The sequence below is a fragment of the Danio aesculapii genome, chromosome 19, assembly GCF_903798145.1.
Source record: "Danio aesculapii chromosome 19, fDanAes4.1, whole genome shotgun sequence".
Taxonomy (NCBI): Eukaryota; Metazoa; Chordata; class Actinopteri; order Cypriniformes; family Danionidae; genus Danio; species Danio aesculapii.
Genome location: NC_079453.1, coordinates 22,096,918 through 22,116,258, shown reverse-complemented (window position 1 = coordinate 22,116,258; position 19,341 = coordinate 22,096,918). Strand labels below are relative to the sequence as shown.

The 19,341-nt window shown below is 42.3% G+C and overlaps 1 protein-coding gene across 4 annotated transcripts in view; it reads left to right on the top strand.

The window, feature by feature from the left end:
• Positions 1-12,113: 12,113 nt before the first annotated feature.
• Positions 12,114-19,341, top strand: part of pleca (plectin a) — a 239,793-nt gene continuing 232,565 nt past the window's right edge. For 3 of the 4 annotated variants that reach the window (XM_056479230.1, XM_056479231.1, XM_056479229.1), the window contains exons 1-2: positions 12,114-12,315; positions 14,079-14,116. In XM_056479230.1, the coding sequence (XP_056335205.1) occupies positions 12,159-12,315; positions 14,079-14,116 (195 nt within the window). In that variant the 5' untranslated portion in view covers positions 12,114-12,158. The remainder of the gene's footprint in view (positions 12,316-14,078; positions 14,117-19,341) is intronic. The other variant, XM_056479232.1, reaches the window with a different exon arrangement.

Here is a 19,341-nt window from a genome sequence, read left to right as displayed (position 1 = left end):
GTGAATTTTCAAGGTCCTACAAAGTACTCATAGAATCGTTTATGGTTGAAATGTGTAATTTGCATGTCATTGTGACAAGCAAATATTGCTTAAAACAGGTACAGGTTAACTATTGAGGCAGTGTTTATCATGCGACACCGTTTAATGTCACAATGACATTTTAATGGGTAACTCGTCATATTCTTTACACAATATATCTGTGAAGGAGCATGTTTTGTAACATTCAGAAAAACTAAATGCTTAATTTTAATATTTGTTCTTTAAATTATTCACTATGTTAACAGGTTTCCTACTGTCCAGAAATATTAGAATGCGATTTATAAACAAAAATTATATATAGTTTCTGGAAACTTCCTAATACATGCAGCTGTTAAAATGTTTTGAATTCCCCAAAAAGATCCCAAATGATAATAGGACAATTAACAAGAGGCATGATTGTGGAAAAAATATATTTCTCAGCATTTATTTACCTTTGAACCCAAAGTGGCGTCTCTAAAATTATTCGTGCTCTTCTCAATAATCAATAGGAATGCCTTTATTGGCTATTACAGCAATCAAATGCTTGACATAATTGTTTTTGCATGTCTCCACTGGTATTTTAGCCTATTCATCTTTAGTTTGAGCTTCAGCTTTCAGGTTGAAAGGTCACCCTGATCTTTAGCTCCCTCCATAGATTCTTAATTGGATTTAAGTCAGGACTCTGGCTCAGCCACTGCAAAACGTTAATGTTTTTGTCTACTAACCATTTCTTCATCATTTTTGCTGTGTGTTTTGGGTCATTGTCATGCTAAAATGCCCACTGGTGCCCAAGGCCAAGTTTTTCTGCAGACTGCTGGCTGTTGTTGAGATCTTTGATGTACCTATATACATATAATCATCAAACCTCAAGCCTTTGAACAGCAGCATATATTAAGGAATTTCCTGAAGCTTTATATTATTATTATTTTATTTATGTTATTATTTATATTATTTTGTAAGCCTCTTATGCTAACCAAAGTTGCACTATATCTGGCCATATAACTGTTATGAAGCGGACAGGAGACAGAGGTAAGGAAACGTTAGGGTGTTTATTAAATGACAACAAGGAGCACATGAAGGATAGCCAGGAGGATCAGGAATGATGTTGGGGTCTTTTCCTCCGTGGCTGGGTAACAGGAATACACGAGGATGGACAGCACACACCAGATACAGCTGACAGAGGATGACACAGACTTGGAAGGACTGGAAGACAGGACGATTCGGGTGGACCAGGAAGACTAGGAGGAATACAAAGAGAACAGGTAAGTAAAGCGTTTGTTTTAGCTGAGGATGACTACGCTGAGTGGTCGCTCAGTTGTCCGCTTTCGTCGAGACGAGCCCGGACAATGAGCGACTGGAGTGCTGTGCTTTTATCTGGTGCTCGTGAATGTGATGCAGCTGTGTGCTCATTAGAAGTCAGGTGATGGTGATCTTCGTGAGTGGGGATCGTGAGAGCCTGACCAATCCGTGACAGTACCCCCCTCCCCAGGGCCCGCTCCTGAGGGCCGACACCTCCGACGCCGTGGTGGTCTCCCTCTGCCTCTAGGCGCTGGGAACTCAGGGTGGCTCTCATGAAACTCCACCATGAGACTAGGATCGAGAATATCAGCTCTGGGAACCCATGTCCTTTCTTCGGGGCCGTACCCTTCCCAGTCCACCAGGTACTCCAACTGGCCACCACGACGTCGGGAACGCAAGATCTCCTTCACTGCGTAGACGGCTCCTTCTTCTAGGAGCAGTGGAGGAGGGGGTTCCTCTTCGTGGTCAGGCTCTGTGGAGGGAAGAACAGGATCGTGATAGGGTTTCAGGAGTGATACGTGGAATGTAGGGTGAATACGGTAGTGAGAGGGTAATTGTAGTTTGTAGGTGACGGGGTTAACCTGTTCCACGATGGTGAAGGGACCAACAAATCGGGGACTTAACTTGCGAGAGGGCAGTCGCATGCGTATGTCCCGGGTGGATAGCCACACCTTTTGTCCGGGTGTGTATCTGGGTTCTTCAGACCTTCTTCTATCGGCGGTTACCTTGCTTCGACGGACTGCCCTCTGCAGATGTTGATGAGCCTCGTCCCAGACTCTCTCGCTCTCCCGGAACCAGTGATCCACTGCGGGGACATCAGATGGTTCGCCATCCCAGGGAAAGAGCGGTGGTTGGAAGCCCAGGACGCACTGGAATGGCGTGAGTCCGGTGGAGGGTTGCCGCAGTGAATTTTGGGCATATTCTGCCCAGCCCAAATACTGGCTCCAGGAGCTCTGGTGACCACTGCAGAAGGTCCTCAGGAACCGTCCCACCTCCTGAATCTTCCTCTCTGTCTGCCCGTTGGTTTGGGGATGATATCCAGAAGAGAGGCTGACGGCCACACCTAGGAGCTTGAAGAAGGCTTTCCATAGACGTGAGATGAACTGTGGACCTCTGTCCGACACAATATCTTCTGGAATACCAAATGACCTGAAGACTTGATTAAAGATATTGTCGGCTGTTTCAAAGGCTGTGGGAAGACCTTTCAGAGGGATTAGTTTGACAAACTTTGAGAATCTATCTACGATGACTAGAATACAGGTATTACCTTCTGACGAGGGGAGGTCAGTGATAAAGTCCACTCCTAGGTGTGACCAGGGACGGTTCGGAATCGGCAAGGGATGGAGCTTTCCAGCGGGTAGATGACGTGGGCTCTTGGATTGGGCACAGTCCTTACAGCCCTGAACATATTGCCTCACATCCCTTGCCATGTTTGGCCACCAGAATCGTTGGGATACTAGCGAGAGAGTATTGTTGATCCCTGGATGTCCAGTGCCTAGCGAGGTATGTAAGGAGTGGATCAGATCTACCCGGTGTTCAGGTGGTATGAACTGCCGATGAGGAGGGCATCCCGGCGGAGCAGGGGCTTCCGGAGTGGCAACGACTGGAGGAGCGTTCCAGGTGATCGGACAAATGGAGATGTGTTCGGGAAGAATCTTCGTTGGGAGTTCTTCATGATCGTGATGCTCGTGTAAACGAGAGAGAGCGTCTGCTCTTAGATTCTTGGGTCCTGGACGATAGGAAATGGAGAAATCAAAACGTGAGAAGAAAAGTGACCATCTGGCTTGACGTGGACATAGTCTCTTGGCCTCTTTGATATATTGGAGGTTTTTGTGATCTGTGATCACCTGGAACGGATGTTTGGCTCCCTCCAACCAGTGACGCCACTCCTCCAAGGCTAGCTTGATTGCTAGAAGCTCCCTGTCTCCTATGCTGTAATTCTGCTCCGCCGGGCTCAACTTCCGAGAGAAATAGGCACAGGGATGCAGTCGGGGCGGTGTATCATGATGTTGGGATAATACTGCCCCGACGCCGGTGGTGGATGCGTCCACTTCCACCACGAAAGGAAGATTTGGGTCAGGATGAGTCAGGAGTGGGGCCCTTGTGAACTCCTTCTTAAGAAGGCGGAAGGCTGCGGCTGCTTCTTTGGTCCACTCCAGTCCTTTGGGTTTACCCTTGAGGAGATTAGTGAGAGGTGATGTAATCCTGCTGTAGTCCTTGATAAACCGTCTATAAAAGTTAGCAAACCCAAGAAACCTCTGGAGCTCCTTAATGGAAGTGGGTTCTGACCAGGATAGAACAGCCTCAATTTTCTTCCCATCCATACGTATACCGGTTTGGTCAATGATGTATCCCAAGAAATGAATCGACTTCTGGTGGAATGAGCATTTCTCCGCTTTGAGGTAGAGGTGATGTTCTCTCAATGTGTGTAGGACCTCCGCAACGTGTTGGCGATGTTCGGCCTCACTCCGGGAGTAAATGAGGATGTCATCTATGTACACTATTACAAAGTGGTGAAGAAACTCCCGGAGGACTTCATGAATGAAGTTTTGGAATACGGAGGGGGCGTTGACCAGACCGTAAGGCATGACCTCATATTCATAGTGGCCAGTAGGGGTCACGAATGCTGTCTTCCATTGGTCCCCCTCACGTATTCTTATCAGATTATACGCGCTGCGGAGGTCCAATTTAGTGAAGACTTTAGCTTCTCGGAGCTGTTCCAAAGCGGCTGGTACCAGAGGAAGGGGATATCGGTATTTTACTGTACCGTTATTTAGGACCCTGTAGTCGATGCATGGACGCAGCCCTCCGTCCTTCTTGGCCACAAAGAAGAAGCTTGAGGCGGCTGGTGATTTTGAGTGACGTATGTACCCCTGACTCAGAGCCTCCCTTATGTAATCTTCCATTGCCTGATTCTCTGGAAGCGAGAGCGGGTAGATCCTACCTCTTGGCAACTGGGCATCTGGAACTAGGTCGATCGCGCAGTCCCATGGCCGATGCGGCGGTAGCTGGGAAGCTCTCTTGGGGCAGAAGACATCATGAAAGGAGCTGTACTCCTTAGGAATGTGGATAGACTGCTTCTCAGGAGGACTCTCGACCGATGTTGTAAACAAAGAAATGGGGTTCCGACCTTGAAGAGGGAGATTTGGAAAACAGGTAGGTGTACATCCAGATCCCCATTTCTTTATCTCTCCTGTGCCCCAAGAGATGATGGGATCGTGCTTCACCAGCCACGGGCGCCCTAGAATGATGTCCATATTTGCACCCTCCAGAACCAGAAATTGAATCCTCTCTTGATGTAACAACCCCACTTGAAGAAGGATGTCTTCGCATTGTCGATGGATACGGGTCGAAGATCGAGTGCACTGGGTTATCGGTTGTATCTGGTATATATGCGAGGACGCCTCAGTACGTAGGTGGAGTTGACGACAGAGGGATTGGGAGATGAAGTTCCCTGCTGACCCGGAGTCGATGAGGGCTGTGACAAGGAGAGAAATAGAGGCAGTAGTTATTTGTACGGTGGTAGTAAGTGGTTTACATTGTTCAATATTCGTACTGAATACACTCACTGAAGTCCGAATGGGACGAAGGGGACACTCCATACGGGTGTGTCCACTGACACCGCAGTATAGACACAGACCCCGGGTCAGCCTCCTCTGTCGTTCCGCTGATGTCAGTCTTCCAGACTCTATTATCATGGGTTCTGGTTCTGGAGAGGCTGTTGACTCAGGCGATTGGAGGAGTGCAGACGAGGGGGTGATGGTGTCCTGTTGATAGGAACGGAGACGATCGGAACATCGGAGAGAATGTTGGATGAATCTCTCCAGACCCATAGTATCATCTAATGTGGCCAGCTGGATTCGGAGAGTGGGTTCCAAGCCGAGCCGGTACGTGGTCAACAACGATCTCTCATTCCATCCACTTGCAGCTGCTAGAGTGCGAAACCGGAGAGCATATTCCTGTGTAGATAGAGTACCTTGCTTTAGATGATACAGCTGCTCTCCAGCGGCTACTTCCCCATCAGAACGTCCAAACACCTCTTTGAAATACTCCGTGAAGGTAGTGATGGAATTCATGACCGGCCCGGCTTGGTTCCAGATCGTCTCAGCCCATTTAAGTGCAGGCCCAGAGAGTAGTGATACGATGTAGGCGATCTTTGACTTATCTGTGGGATATAGAGAAGGTTGCATTTCGAATATGAGGGAACATTGTAACAGAAAACCATTGCACTCCCCCGCTCCGCCTGAGTAGGGCGCTGGTCGGGCCATGGGACTGGAAGGAAGGGCCGAAGAAGAAACTGTGGAGGCGGAAGTGCTCGGTGCTGGTGGTGCGTTGGAAAGTGGAGCTGGTGGCTGTAGAATCCGCTTCAACTGGTCCACCAGCTCTTGAAAGTGATCGGGGGTGCTCATGTTGTCGTCGTTATTGGTCCGGGCTTCTGTTATGAAGCGGACAGGAGACAGAGGTAAGGAAACGTTAGGGTGTTTATTAAATGACAACAAGGAGCACATGAAGGATAGCCAGGAGGATCAGGAATGATGTTGGGGTCTTTTCCTCCGTGGCTGGGTAACAGGAATACACGAGGATGGACAGCACACACCAGATACAGCTGACAGAGGATGACACAGACTTGGAAGGACTGGAAGACAGGACGATTCGGGTGGACCAGGAAGACTAGGAGGAATACAAAGAGAACAGGTAAGTAAAGCGTTTGTTTTAGCTGAGGATGACTACGCTGAGTGGTCGCTCAGTTGTCCGCTTTCGTCGAGACGAGCCCGGACAATGAGCGACTGGAGTGCTGTGCTTTTATCTGGTGCTCGTGAATGTGATGCAGCTGTGTGCTCATTAGAAGTCAGGTGATGGTGATCTTCGTGAGTGGGGATCGTGAGAGCCTGACCAATCCGTGACAATAACAGTAAACTGCAAATAAAATATTATTGTAAATTATTATTATTATTACAGTTTAGACAAAACAAATGCTATTTCTTGCTGTGCTATTTATTGTTGAGTTTTACAACAGCCATTTCTCTAGTCTTTACTGTCATTTGATTCTTTAAAAATGATTTTAACAATATTCTTATGTTTTTTTATATATATTGTAAATGATGTGCTTCTTAATATTTAATATGCTTTGAGTTCTTTAACGAAGTTTATTTCAAATAATAATCGTTTGTCACATAAACGTCTTTACTCTCACGTTTGATTAATTGAATGCTTCCTTGCTCAAAAAAACATTTCTTTTAAAAGTAAAAATAAACATTTAAACCGTTTACCTATTAATTTTTATACATGTGTTATAATTATTTTAATTTTGAGGCTCTGGTGGTTGAAGCATTTTCCCGAATTACCATTGCCAATCTTAAGTCAAATGTAATCGTTTTGTTTTTTGGTCCAGTTTGGAATTTCCACAACCATTGCAGTTTTACATGTATCCCCTGCAACTAAAAAATCATTATTCATGAAGTGTAGAAACCTTCTCACTATTGTGTTTGGGTTGATATACTATGGCAAGCCATTTTAATCATTTAATCAATAACCCATACTAGTATCTATTTTCATTTTACTAGTTTTTATGTATTAGGTACTAGTACTTATTTATTAGATACTAGTACTAATTTTAATAGTGACTAGTAACTATTCTGTTGATACTAGTAACAAATAAATATTTTTTTTCCATTGATTTCTATGGGAATCCGTCATTGAGATATCAACTATTCAGTTTTGACTAGTATGTAATCCAGTTGGGACTAGTACATATTTTTATTTACTAGTATTTAATCATTAGGTACTAGTACTTATTAGATTTAGATTGATTAGATTATTAGATAGTAGATATTAGTACCTAATTAAAATATACTAGACCTATTTATTAGATACTAGTACTTAATTAATTGATATCAATACCTATTAAATAGACACTAGTACTTGTTTTTTATTTATTTACATTCTAGTACTTCTTAGATTCTAATATCTATTTAATCGATACTAGTCCTTATTAAATAGATTCTAGTACTCATGAAATAGATACTGCAATTTATTTAAAAGATACTAGTACACATTTGTTAGATACTACTTGTTTGAAGTGTTACAAGTAAACATTTTATTTTACTAGTAGAATGTTAAATTGAACTTCCATTTGGACTAGTCATAAGATGAGTAAAAAAGCAGAACTGACTAGTAAATTAAGAATTGTTACTAGTAATAATAATAAAAGATACTAGTGTCTAATAAATAAATACTAGTACTAATGAATAACTACTAGTAACTATTTAATAGTTACTAGTATCTATTAAATTGCTACCAGTATCTATTTAATAAGTATATATTAAATAGATACTAGTATTTAATGAATTAGTACTAATATATAATAAACAAGTACTAGTGTTTATTTAATAGGGGCTAAAATAAATTAAGTACTAGTATCTAATAAATAGGTACTAGTATCTTTTAATTAGGTACACAGCAAATTCATCAGATTTAAATTATCAGTGTTGCAGCATTTAAAAGTGTAGACATCATAGAGTTAGATTTTGATAAATGAACATAATCAGAGATAGAAGCTGATTGGAACGTTTTCAGATAAAACATTTTTTGTAATTTACAGTCTTTTTTATCTTTACCATATGTACAATGAGAGTAGAATAAAATAACTATGAAAATCTGCCCTGAGTTGAAATTAACCCTATTGTAGGTGTCAATGTGCCAACACTTTAGAAACTGTTGAATTAACTCTGGTGGGAGGGGACCCCATGAGACACCTTTAAAGTGTTGAAATTAACTCAGAGTTGTTTTGGGTCCCCATATTTTGCTGTGTACTAGTATCTAAGTAATAAGTACTAACTAATGATTAACTACTATTAGATAAAAATATGTACTAGTCTCAACTGGAATACATACTAGTCAAACCTGAATAGTTGATATCTCAATGACAGATTCCCATAGAAATCAATAGAAAAAAATTTAATTTGTTACAAGTAACAACAGAATAGTTACTAGTCACTATTAATATAAGTACTAGTATCTAATACATAAATACCATCTATTTGTTTGTTAGACTTTATTAATCCCAAAGGGAAATTCACGTCACAGCAGAGCTCTCCATACTAAACTATTTAACATACTATTTAATAGGTATCTAATGAAGAAGTATTAATATCTATTTAACAGGTACTAGTATCTAATGAAGAAGACAAATATCAATTTAACAGGCACTAGTATCTAATGAAGAAGAACTAATATCTATTTAATAGGTACTAGTATCTAATGAAGAAGTACTAATATCTATTTAACAGGCACTAGTGTCTAATTAAGAAGAACTAATATATATTTAACAGGTACTAGTATCTAATGAAGAAGTACTAATATCTAATAAGAAGAACTAGTATCTAATGAAGAAGTACTAGTATATTTTTTAAAAAAAGCACTCGTATTTAAAGAATAGGTACTAGTATCTAAATAAGCACTAGTACTTAATGGAAAAGATACTAGTGTCTAAAAAATAAGTACTAGTAACATGAAAATTGATGTTAGTACGGGTTATTGATTGCATGATAAAACGGCTTGCCATATACTGTATTTTAATGATGCCACCCAGCCTGTTTTGTCCACTAGGTGGCAGCAGTGACTAACTTTTCTACCGTTGTCTGGCCAGTCACTCATAGACAGTCACAAACTAGTAATTGCCAGCAGCCTGACAGCTCATCATGTCTTTAAAGCTTTCTTGATTTTGCGGTCTGTTTACAAATAGAGACCTAGGAATGCTGGGCATCTGTGTTTGATTTTAGAGGAGGGGGAACAGGTAATTTTAGGCCAGAGGTTGAAAACACTGGGTGTGTGTTGTCGAAGAAGCAAACCGACATGGAAAGATCCTGTTGTGACTCATAAACGACCAGCTTCCTCTGAATAGCAGATTTTCCTTTAGTTATTTTTGTGTTTCATCCAAAGTCTAGACAAAATGCGGGTTTCCTGTTAGCTGATCTCTTTGGCATATTCATCAAAATACAGAGCTCTCATTATATATAATGACTTATAAATGAGACTGAACACTTTAATTGCTATATAATATAGGACAGTAGTGGGTCATGTCTAATATAGGAAATATATAGATTTAAACATGCAGGTTTTCGGAGAATAGACCATTTCAATGTGGTCATGTCATTGGCCAGTGAACATTTCATGCTTGTTATCAAACTATTTCATAACTGTAACTAGGCAATTCAATTATAACTTAATGTTAAAACAGACGCCATAACATTATTTATCATTATGTGGCTCTTTTTGGATTCTTGGAAGAAATTAAAACTGTGAAACAGGAAATATGTTGGGACCATTGTTTTTGTTTACATGCCTTAAAATGGTCTATAGATGCAACTTTTGGATGTGCTCCACCTTTAAATTTCTCAAATCTGTGATAACGCAAGAGCACATGATTGATCCTAATTGTTTTGGTATCTTTCCATGATAATAAATTAAACCCATACTGTAGTTTGTAGCTTTTTTTGATTAAATAATTTAGCAATTTAAATATCTTAACCAATATATATGCCAAAAATAATAATAATTAGAAGAAACTGCTTGCACATTTTCTGGGTTTATGATTTAAAATAATGTGTTTGGTTTTATTCTGTGCACTACCACTGACATTTCTTCCAAATGTAAAATAAAAATGCTGGTATTAAGAACTTTTTTATTATCATAAGATGACAAAAAAGTGTTGTGTTATCAGACATGTTTCCATTAATTCCCATTAACTTCTGATTAGTTAAGCAATCAATATTTGTTGGAATAACCCTGATTTTTAATGACAACAATGGCATTTGTTATTATGAGCAGTTGTAATTTTCTGGGGCTTTTTTAAATGTACAGTTAAAGTCAGAATTATAAGCCCCCCTGTTTATTTTTTCCCCAATTTCTGTTTAACGGAGAGCAGATTTTTTTCAACACATTTCTAAACATAATAGTTTTAATAACTCATTTAAAGTCATTTAAAGGCTTCACTAGGTTAATTAGGTTAACTAGGCAGGTTAGGGTAATTAGGCAAGTCATTGTATAATGATAGTTTGTTCTGTAGACTATCGAAAAAATATATAGGCTAAAGGGGCTAATAATTTTGACATTAAAATGGTTTTAAAAAAGTTAAAAAGTGCTTTTATTCTAGCTGAAATAAAACAAATAAGATTTTCTCCAGAAGAAAAATATCAGACATACTGTGAAAATTTCCTTGCTCTGTTAAACATCATTTGGGAAATATTTAAAAATGAAAAAAAATTGAATGGGGGGCTAATAATTCTGACTTCAACTGTATATCACATTTTACTCAAGCCCATGTCTAATAAACACAATGAAACAGCTTTTTTTTTTATTCTATTGCTATAGTTTCTCTTTTTAATGACACAAGTTATTCATATTTTTAATGGTTTAACCCTTATGTGTTGTTGGGGGTGTTTTCAGCCACTTTGGGGAGATTTTGAGGCTTAATTTGGCCACAACTTTCCTTGGGTTTCAGCCATAGGTTTTAGCAAATGGAATGATTTTTGGTGACAAATCTTATTTTGACACATACCTTGGGAAAACGCTTTGGAATATTTAAAAAAAAAAAACTCAGCAATAAACTTTGGGCAAATTTACTACCTCTTCATTATGTTTGTGTCTGTTTTTGCCGCCCAATTGACTTCCATCATAACGACTTTTTTGATTGCAAAGCCATGACACCATATAATCGTGCAATCTTAATTGTTAGTGTTTGTCCCTGTTAGGAAGAGGTAAATTGTATTTTATTTTTTACATTTATTTATTTTTTAAATTTATTTTACTGTTGATCATCAATTACTGTGCAAAAACAGCTTAGTGTCTGGCTTTTGTATGGTATAAATGTGTGTGTGTGAAAGAGTGTGAGAGAGAGCTTTACCTTGATATGTTTGAGAAAATAAAAAATAAGCAGCTCAGCACTCAGAACATGGTAAACATATAAGGTGGATTTATGCACGCACACGATTGCTGAACTCCATATAAATCCCAGAAACTTTTTTTGCACAGGCCTAAAGGGTTGATGCTTCCAACTGATAATCAACAGTTAAAAATTACACAAAATGTACCTCTTCCCAATAAGGAAAACCACCAACAATCAAGAATGCATGATTATATGGTGTCATGGCTTTGTAATAAAAAAAAGTGGTTATAATGGAAGCCAATGGGGCAAAAACGGCCACCAACATAACAAAAGGGTAGTAAAATTGAATAATACACAAGGATTAATTAGAGTTGTAGTGTCATTAAAAGCAAAAGTCTTGTTCGCTTGTGGCCACTACTGCAGTCAAAAATTATTTGATCACACCTAGAGATATGCAAATTATAAAAAAAAAAAAACACTTAGCTTTTCTCAGATATTTTTGAGTGACTAATCTCAATTTCTATTCTTGGCAGATGCGTGTAATCAGTTCCTGTCATGATAATTTTATAAGTGTGACTCAAGCATCCAAATGCATATCAAACGTCACTGTTTACATTAGTAACCTTGATAATCTCAGAGTTTGAACATGTATACGCTTAGTTAACTGAACTATGCTGTTGCTTCAAACCGCCTCGGGCACATTTCTCCGTTTCTATACCTGCCATTAACCAACAGGTCTCGGAGGCCGAGTGAAATGAGGGTGTGTGAGAGAGCGCAATGTTTTGCCCTGGGAGTGGCTGCTGGATATTCCAGGCAGGGCTGCAGTGAAGAGAACACACTCCTCCAGAGCTGACGTGTGCCGTGGCCTTGCACAGCTGCTGCCCATCTGCCACTGGAAAAGCAGCCGCAGGAGTGAGACCAGAAGAAAGTGGAAGCAGACAGACAGTTAAAAGTAATGGACGCGCTGCAGGAATGGGCCCTGGCGTACCCTGCTCTGGCCCGGCTGCTCTGGGTGATGGTGCTGGTACTGGCCACCGTCCTGGTCTGGAGCTTGTTCTTCTGCTGCTGGGGAAACCGAAGCTCCACCTCCCCTCTGGAGAAATATCTGTCAGGTAATACAGCTGCTTTTTGTTCAACTGAACTGTCCTGGGATCAGTTGTTGCTTATGCTCTTTTTTTGGCTGAGAAGGAGGGAAAAAAGAAAGGGAGAGGAAAAGATATGCTGGTTTTCCATGACTGGCTGCTTTTAGTGGGCACTGGATGGAAAAGTGGCAGTCTTTGACGTCATCTGAAGGGGTGTCCTGAATCCTCCAATCGCAGTTTACTGTTTCGTCTCGAACTGAAATTAAATGTTCTCTGGGATGTTACGCAAGGGCAGCTTTGAAGATTTCGGATGTCCAAGATTGGTTTAAAAAAAGACTTAAAGTTGTTTGAAGACCAAACAAAAAGCATTTAGTTGCAAAGATGTTGAAATATCCGTGTACTGTGGAAGAGACATTCCACAGGATGTTCCATTATAATGTCACCAGGCTTCATTTGGTCATGAAAAACCTTTAAGAATCATGGAATTTTGACATGGCATTCGGAAAATTTATGCAAATGAGTTTAACAAATATCTGTACACTTGAATGTAGGTTAGTTGCCTTTACTTCTTTTCTGTCCTTGGCCAAACACATGCTCTCACATTATTAGTGCTGTGTAAGCATTTTTAAAATACATTTTACAGAGATATGAAAATAAATTCAAACTAAATAGATTGTTGCGTGTTTTATGACATGCTGTAACTAATTTGAAAGTGCATAGTTTTTTTCTTATTATTTACCACAGATGTGTAGACATTACATGAAACATTACTTAAAAAGTGACAGAAGTTTAGTTGTAAAAACGTGTATGAACTCTGTGTCGCTCCATGTATTATTTTAACCTGCAACCTGTTCTGCAAATCTGGGACATGCTTCTGGACTAATATCTATGTTTATAATACTTTAAGTTTAGGCTTGGAGTTAGGGTTATGTGCTTACTGATTTCCAACTATTAATCCTCTCTGATTTTGGAAATTAATTACAGTTATAAAGGTAATAAAAAAGAGAGAAGATATCTCTTGCAAGATGCATATTTCCCTATTCACATACTGTAGTATGTGAAAAACAGTATATGACAAAAGATGACTACAATTGAAAAAGTAGGCAAAAAGTACTACAACATGGAATTAAGTAGACTGAAGTTGTGTTAGTACTACGCACTTAAATACTATATAGAACTTTTTAGTATAGTTTGAGATTGTTTATTATTTAAAGAAGCATGCAATTTCAGAATGTGGCCTTTTTTAAATAAGATTTGCTAAAATTCTAATATAATTCAAATGTACAGAACAGAAACCTATTTGTATAAATAAGTTTACGTTTTCATGACTAATTACAAAGGAAAATCATGGTTATTGTCATGTATTAATTAGCCTTTGATAGAATCTGCCAGTCGTATATAAAATAAACATTTCTGTATATTTCCACAACTGCATCAGCCACGTGTTTAAAAGAAACACTGAGGGTCTGACGTCTATTTAAGCTAAAAAGAGTGAGAAGTCAGCTCTTTAAATTTGACTAGTTTTTCTGAAATTTGTTCAAGGTTCAAAGTTCAAAGCAGGCTCTAACATGCCAGTTTTTTTTGACAGCTAAGCTGCATACACACTCCAACTCATATGTATAAATTGAAATGTTTCAATCAATATCATGCAGCTGAGCAGATTCTTTTCATGATTTTTACATGATCTTGTCATGATTCTTTTGTATTCAGTTAATCAGCTCAGCAGGATTCAGAGTTTAATATATTCAATACAGGCTTCCCTTACGTTATCTAATACTGTTTTTCTTTTTCAGCCATGGAGAAACAGTCAAAGACTAAACATCAGAGCCAAGTAAGTCATCACTTTATCATCTGAATGATGCTGATGTGGGTAGTTATAAGATTCTCTATAAATCAGATTTGCTTCTTTACTTTATTATACTTGCAACTTTTGAAGTATATCAGTACTCTGTTTTATTTATTTCCATGCATAAATTGTCAGTTTTGTCTAGAATGAAATACTAGCATGCTTTTTTAAATGTAATGTAAATGTAATGTAATGTAAATAAAGATTAAGTTTAAAACCTATTCTAAAGCAGTGGTAAATCTTTCAGAATGTATTGTAGCGTTGTCACATGGAATCATTAAACAAATGTTCATTTAAGAAGCATGTCTTAAAGTTTTTACACTTGTGGTTAATGTATACACTCTAGCAACCGCAATGACTAGATTTGGCATACAACTACAATATTTGCATACAGACCTGCTGGTGAAAAAAGAAACATCAATGCGCACAACATAGCAACACCTTGCACTCTCGCATAGCACATGCTGTTAGGGAAGCAGACGGACAAACAAGGTGAGTAGATGAATAACGGTGTTTATTTACAACAGTGAGCACACAAGGAGAACTGATGATAAGTGACTGGATTTTGGTTGTGTTGAGGATCCTTTGAGGCAGATTGGATGACAGACACCGAGGGAGACCGAATGCACACACCAGAGGGCTTGAGGGGAAGACAGACTGACGATAAACACAAGGCAGACAGGATACCGGGAACACTGGACAGACTAGGAGAAACAGAGAGTAGGTAAGTACAATATTTCTGAGATCGAGGGTTAGTGATTACCAGGAGGTGTTCACTCAGAGTCCGCTTCGTAGGAACGAGACCGGACAATGAGTGAAGTGAAGGTGTGTGCTTATATAGTGTGTCTGAGTGATTGGGTGCAGCTGTGCGTGGTTAATACTCAGGTGAAGGTGATTGTTGCGTGATGCTGGTGGAAGAGCCAGGCCAATCCGTGACATTACCCCCCTCCCCAGGGCCCGCTCCTAAGGGCCTAAACCTCCGACGCCGTGGTGGTCTACCACGTCCACGAGGTGCTGGGAACTCAGGGTGATTGGAGTGGAACTCCTCCATAAGTGCGGGATCCAATATATCTGATCTGGGGACCCAAGACCTTTCCTCTGGACCATATCCCTCCCAGTCGACAAGGTACTCCAGATGACCACCACAACGTCGGGACCGCAGGATGTCCTTGACCTTATAGATGGACCCTTCTTCCAACATCAGTGGGGGAGGAGGTTCCTCTTCATGGCCAGGCTCTGTGGAGGGAATCAGAGGGTCGTGAAAGGGTTTGAGGAGTGACACGTGGAATGTGGGGTGGATTCTGTATTGTGGTGGTAACTGTAACTTAAACGTGACGGGGTTGACCTGTTCCAGGATGGTGAAGGGACCAACAAATCTGGGACTTAGATTTCGGGAGGGCAGTCGCAAGCGGATATCTCGGGTGGAGAGCCAGACTTTCTGCCCTGGAGTATAGATGGGACCTGGAATCCTCCTTTTATCTGATACCTCCTTTGCTCTGCGTACTGCCCTCTGGAGATGGTGATGAGCGTCGTCCCAGACCCTCTCGCTCTCCCGGAACCAGTAATCCACTGCGGGGACATCAGATGGTTCGCCATCCCAGAGAAAGAGTGGAGGTTGAAATCCTAGGATGCACTGGAATGGCGTAAGTCTGGTGGTAGGTTGCCGCAGGGAATTCTGGGCGTATTCCGCCCAGCCCAGAAACTGGCTCCAGGAGTTTTGATGACCGTGACAGAAGGTCCTGAGGAACCGCCCCACTTCCTGAATTTTCCTCTCGGTCTGGCCGTTGGTCTGTGGGTGGTAGCCAGACGAGAGGCTTACGGTCACACCTAGGAGTCTGAAGAAGGCTTTCCATAGTCTGGAGATGAATTGGGGTCCTCGGTCCGAGACTATATCTTCTGGTACTCAAATTTCGAAAGACATGGTTGAACAGGTTTTCGGCGGTCTCTAGGGCTGTGGGCAGACCCTTCAACGGAATTAAACGACAGAACTTAGAAAATCGATCCACAATGACTAAAATACAAGTATTACCTTCGGATGATGGGAGATCTGTCATGAAGTCAACTCCTAGGTGTGACCAGGGGCGGTTCGGGATGGCCAAGGGATGGAGTTTACCTGCAGGCAGATGGCGAGGACTCTTTGACATAGCGCATTCCCTACAGCCTTGGACGTATCTCCTCACATCCCTCGCCATGTTCGGCCACCAAAAGCGTTGGGAAAGCAACGAGAGGGTGTTGTTGGCCCCGGGATGCCCTGTGCCCAAAGATGTATGGCTGGAATGAATAAGATCTACCCGTTGGTTTTCAGGGATGAAGCATCGATTGGGGGGACAGCCCGGCGGAATCCTCGAGTCTGGAGTGGCGACGACTGTAGGATCGGACCAGGTGATGGGACAAACAGAAATTTGTTCTGGGAGGATCTTGGCTGGTGTTTCTATGATTTCCGGCTGATCATAAATTCTGGAAAGGGCGTCTGCTCGGACGTTCTTTGATCCTGGTCGGTAAGAGATTGAGAATTGGAATCTGGAGAAGAACAAGGACCACCGGGCCTGACGAGGACAGAGTCTTTTAGCTTCTTTGAGGTACTGTAGATTTTTATGGTCAGTAATCACCTGGAATGGATGTTTGGCTCCCTCCAGCCAGTGTCGCCATTCCTCTAGAGCGAGCTTGATCGCTAGTAGTTCTCGATTCCCGATGTCATAGTTCCTTTCCGCCGGGCTGAGTTTCCTGGAGAAATAGGCGCATGGATGGAGTAATGCTGGTGTACCGTGGTATTGCGACAGAATGGCTCCCACTCCAGTGGTCGACGCATCCACTTCTACCACGAAAGGTAGGTCAGGATCAGGGTGAGTCAGGAGTGGAGCTTGAGTGAAGGATTGTTTGAGATTGTGGAAGGCTGCGGCGGCTTCGGGAGGCCAGGAGAGTTTCTTGGGTTGTTTTCGGGGTAGGTTGGTCAGCGGAGCGGTGATGAGACTGTAGTTGTGGATGAAACGTCGATAGAAATTGGCAAATCCTAGAAATCGCTGGAGTTCTTTAATGGTTGTGGGTTCTGGCCAGGAGACAACGGAGGTGACCTTCCCCTCGTCCATGCGAACCCCATTTTGGTCGATGATGTACCCTAGGAACTGAACAGATGGTAAGTGGAATGAGCATTTCTCTGCCTTGAGGTACAATTGGTGCTCTCTGAGGGTTTGTAGGACCTCCGCAACGTGGTGGCGATGTTCTGCCTCACTCCGGGAGTAAATCAGGATATCATCAATGTAGACTATGACTGAGAGGTGGAGGAACTCCCGGAGGACTTCATGGATGAAGTTTTGGAATACGGAGGGGGCGTTGACCAGACCATAGGGCATGACCAGGTACTCATAGTGCCCTGTAGGGGTCACAAACGCCGTCTTCCATTCGTCCCCCTCGCGTATTCTTACCAGATTGTAAGCGCTGCGGAGGTCCAACTTAGTGAATATCTTTGCTGATCGGAGTTGTTCCAGGGCCGCAGGGACGAGAGGAAGCGGATATCTGAATTTGATTGTACCTTGATTCAGGACTCGATAGTCTATACAAGGCCGCAACCCTCCATCCTTCTTGGCCACGAAGAAGAAACTTGAGGCCGCGGGTGACGTGGACTGACGAATATACCCCTGACTCAGAGCCTCATGAATATACTCCTCCATGGCCTTAGTTTCCGGAAGGGACAACGGGTAGATCCTACCTTTGGGCATAGGAGCATCCGGAAGCAGGTCTATTGCGCAGTCCCATGGCCGATGTGGAGGTAGCTGGGAAGCTCTCTTGGGGCAAAATACGTCCTCGTATGCGGAGTAGATTTTCGGGATCTGGATGGATCGTTTATCGACTGGACTTTCGACAGACGTGACATAGACGGTAAGGGGTCTCTGAAGTTGAACGGGTAGGTCGGGAAAACAACTGGATCTGCAGTCTTCACCCCATCTCTTTATTTCTCCTGTGCCCCAAGAGAGGATGGGATCGTGCTTCACCAGCCACGGGTGCCCTAGGATGATATCCATAGATGCACCCTCCAGAACCAGAAATTGAATCTCCTCTTTGTGGAGCAATCCCACTTGGAGATTGATAGGTTCACATTTACGATGGATACGTGCCTGGGAATGGATATTGTTGGTTATGGGTTGAATCTGGTAGACGTGCGTCGAGGCTTCGGTGTTAAGCTGGAGGTGGCGACAGAGGGCCTATGAGATAAAATTTCCAGCTGACCCGGAGTCGATGAGGGCCGTGACTGAAACAGATACAGAAGGGGTAGTTAACTGGACATTGGTGGTGAGAGGATGCATTTTTTCAATGGGAGAACTGAACACACTCACCAAGGGACGTGCTGGACGAATGGGACAGTCCAGTCTGACATGTCCTTCGGCTCCACAGTACATACACAGACCCCGGGTCAGCCTCCTCTGTCGCTCAGCGATCGTGAGTCTACCAGATTCTACGATCATTGGTTCTGGTTCTGGAGGGACGGCTGGCTCTGGCGAACGGAGGAGTGCTTGGGGTACTGGCGGAAGATCATGCTGGTAGACCCTCAGACGATCAGAACAGCGGAGAGATTGTTGAATGAATTTCTCCAACCCCATGGTATCGTCGAGGGCTGCCAGTTGTAATCGGAGGCTGGGCTCCAATCCGAGCCGGTAGGTGGTGAGGAGAGATCGCTCATTCCATCCACTAGCAGCAGCCAGAGTGCGGAATCGGAGCGCATAATCCTGAGTGGACATGGCTCCCTGTTTGAGATGGTATAACTGTTCTCCGGCTGCTACTTCTGCATCTGCGCGACCAAAAACCTCCTTAAAATATTTGGTGAACATTTGAATGGAGCTTGTTACCGGCCCAGACTGTTGCCAGATGGTTTCTGCCCACCGAAGAGCCGATCCAGAGAGAAGGGAGATGATGAACGCAATTTTGGACCAATCTGTGGGATATAACTCAGGTTGCATGGTAAATACCAGAGAACATTGTAACAGAAAACCATTGCACTCCTCCGCCCCGCCAGAGTAGGGCGCTGGTCGAGCCATGGGACTGGATGAGTGGGTGGACGGTGAAGAAGTGCTCGGTGCTGGTGGTGCTTCGGGAAGTGGAGCAGATGGTGACAAGGCTCTCTTCAGCGAGTCCACCAACTCCCGAATGGGATCGTGAGTGCTCATGCTGTTGATTGTAGTTGGTCCGGTCTTCTGTTAGGGAAGCAGACGGACAAA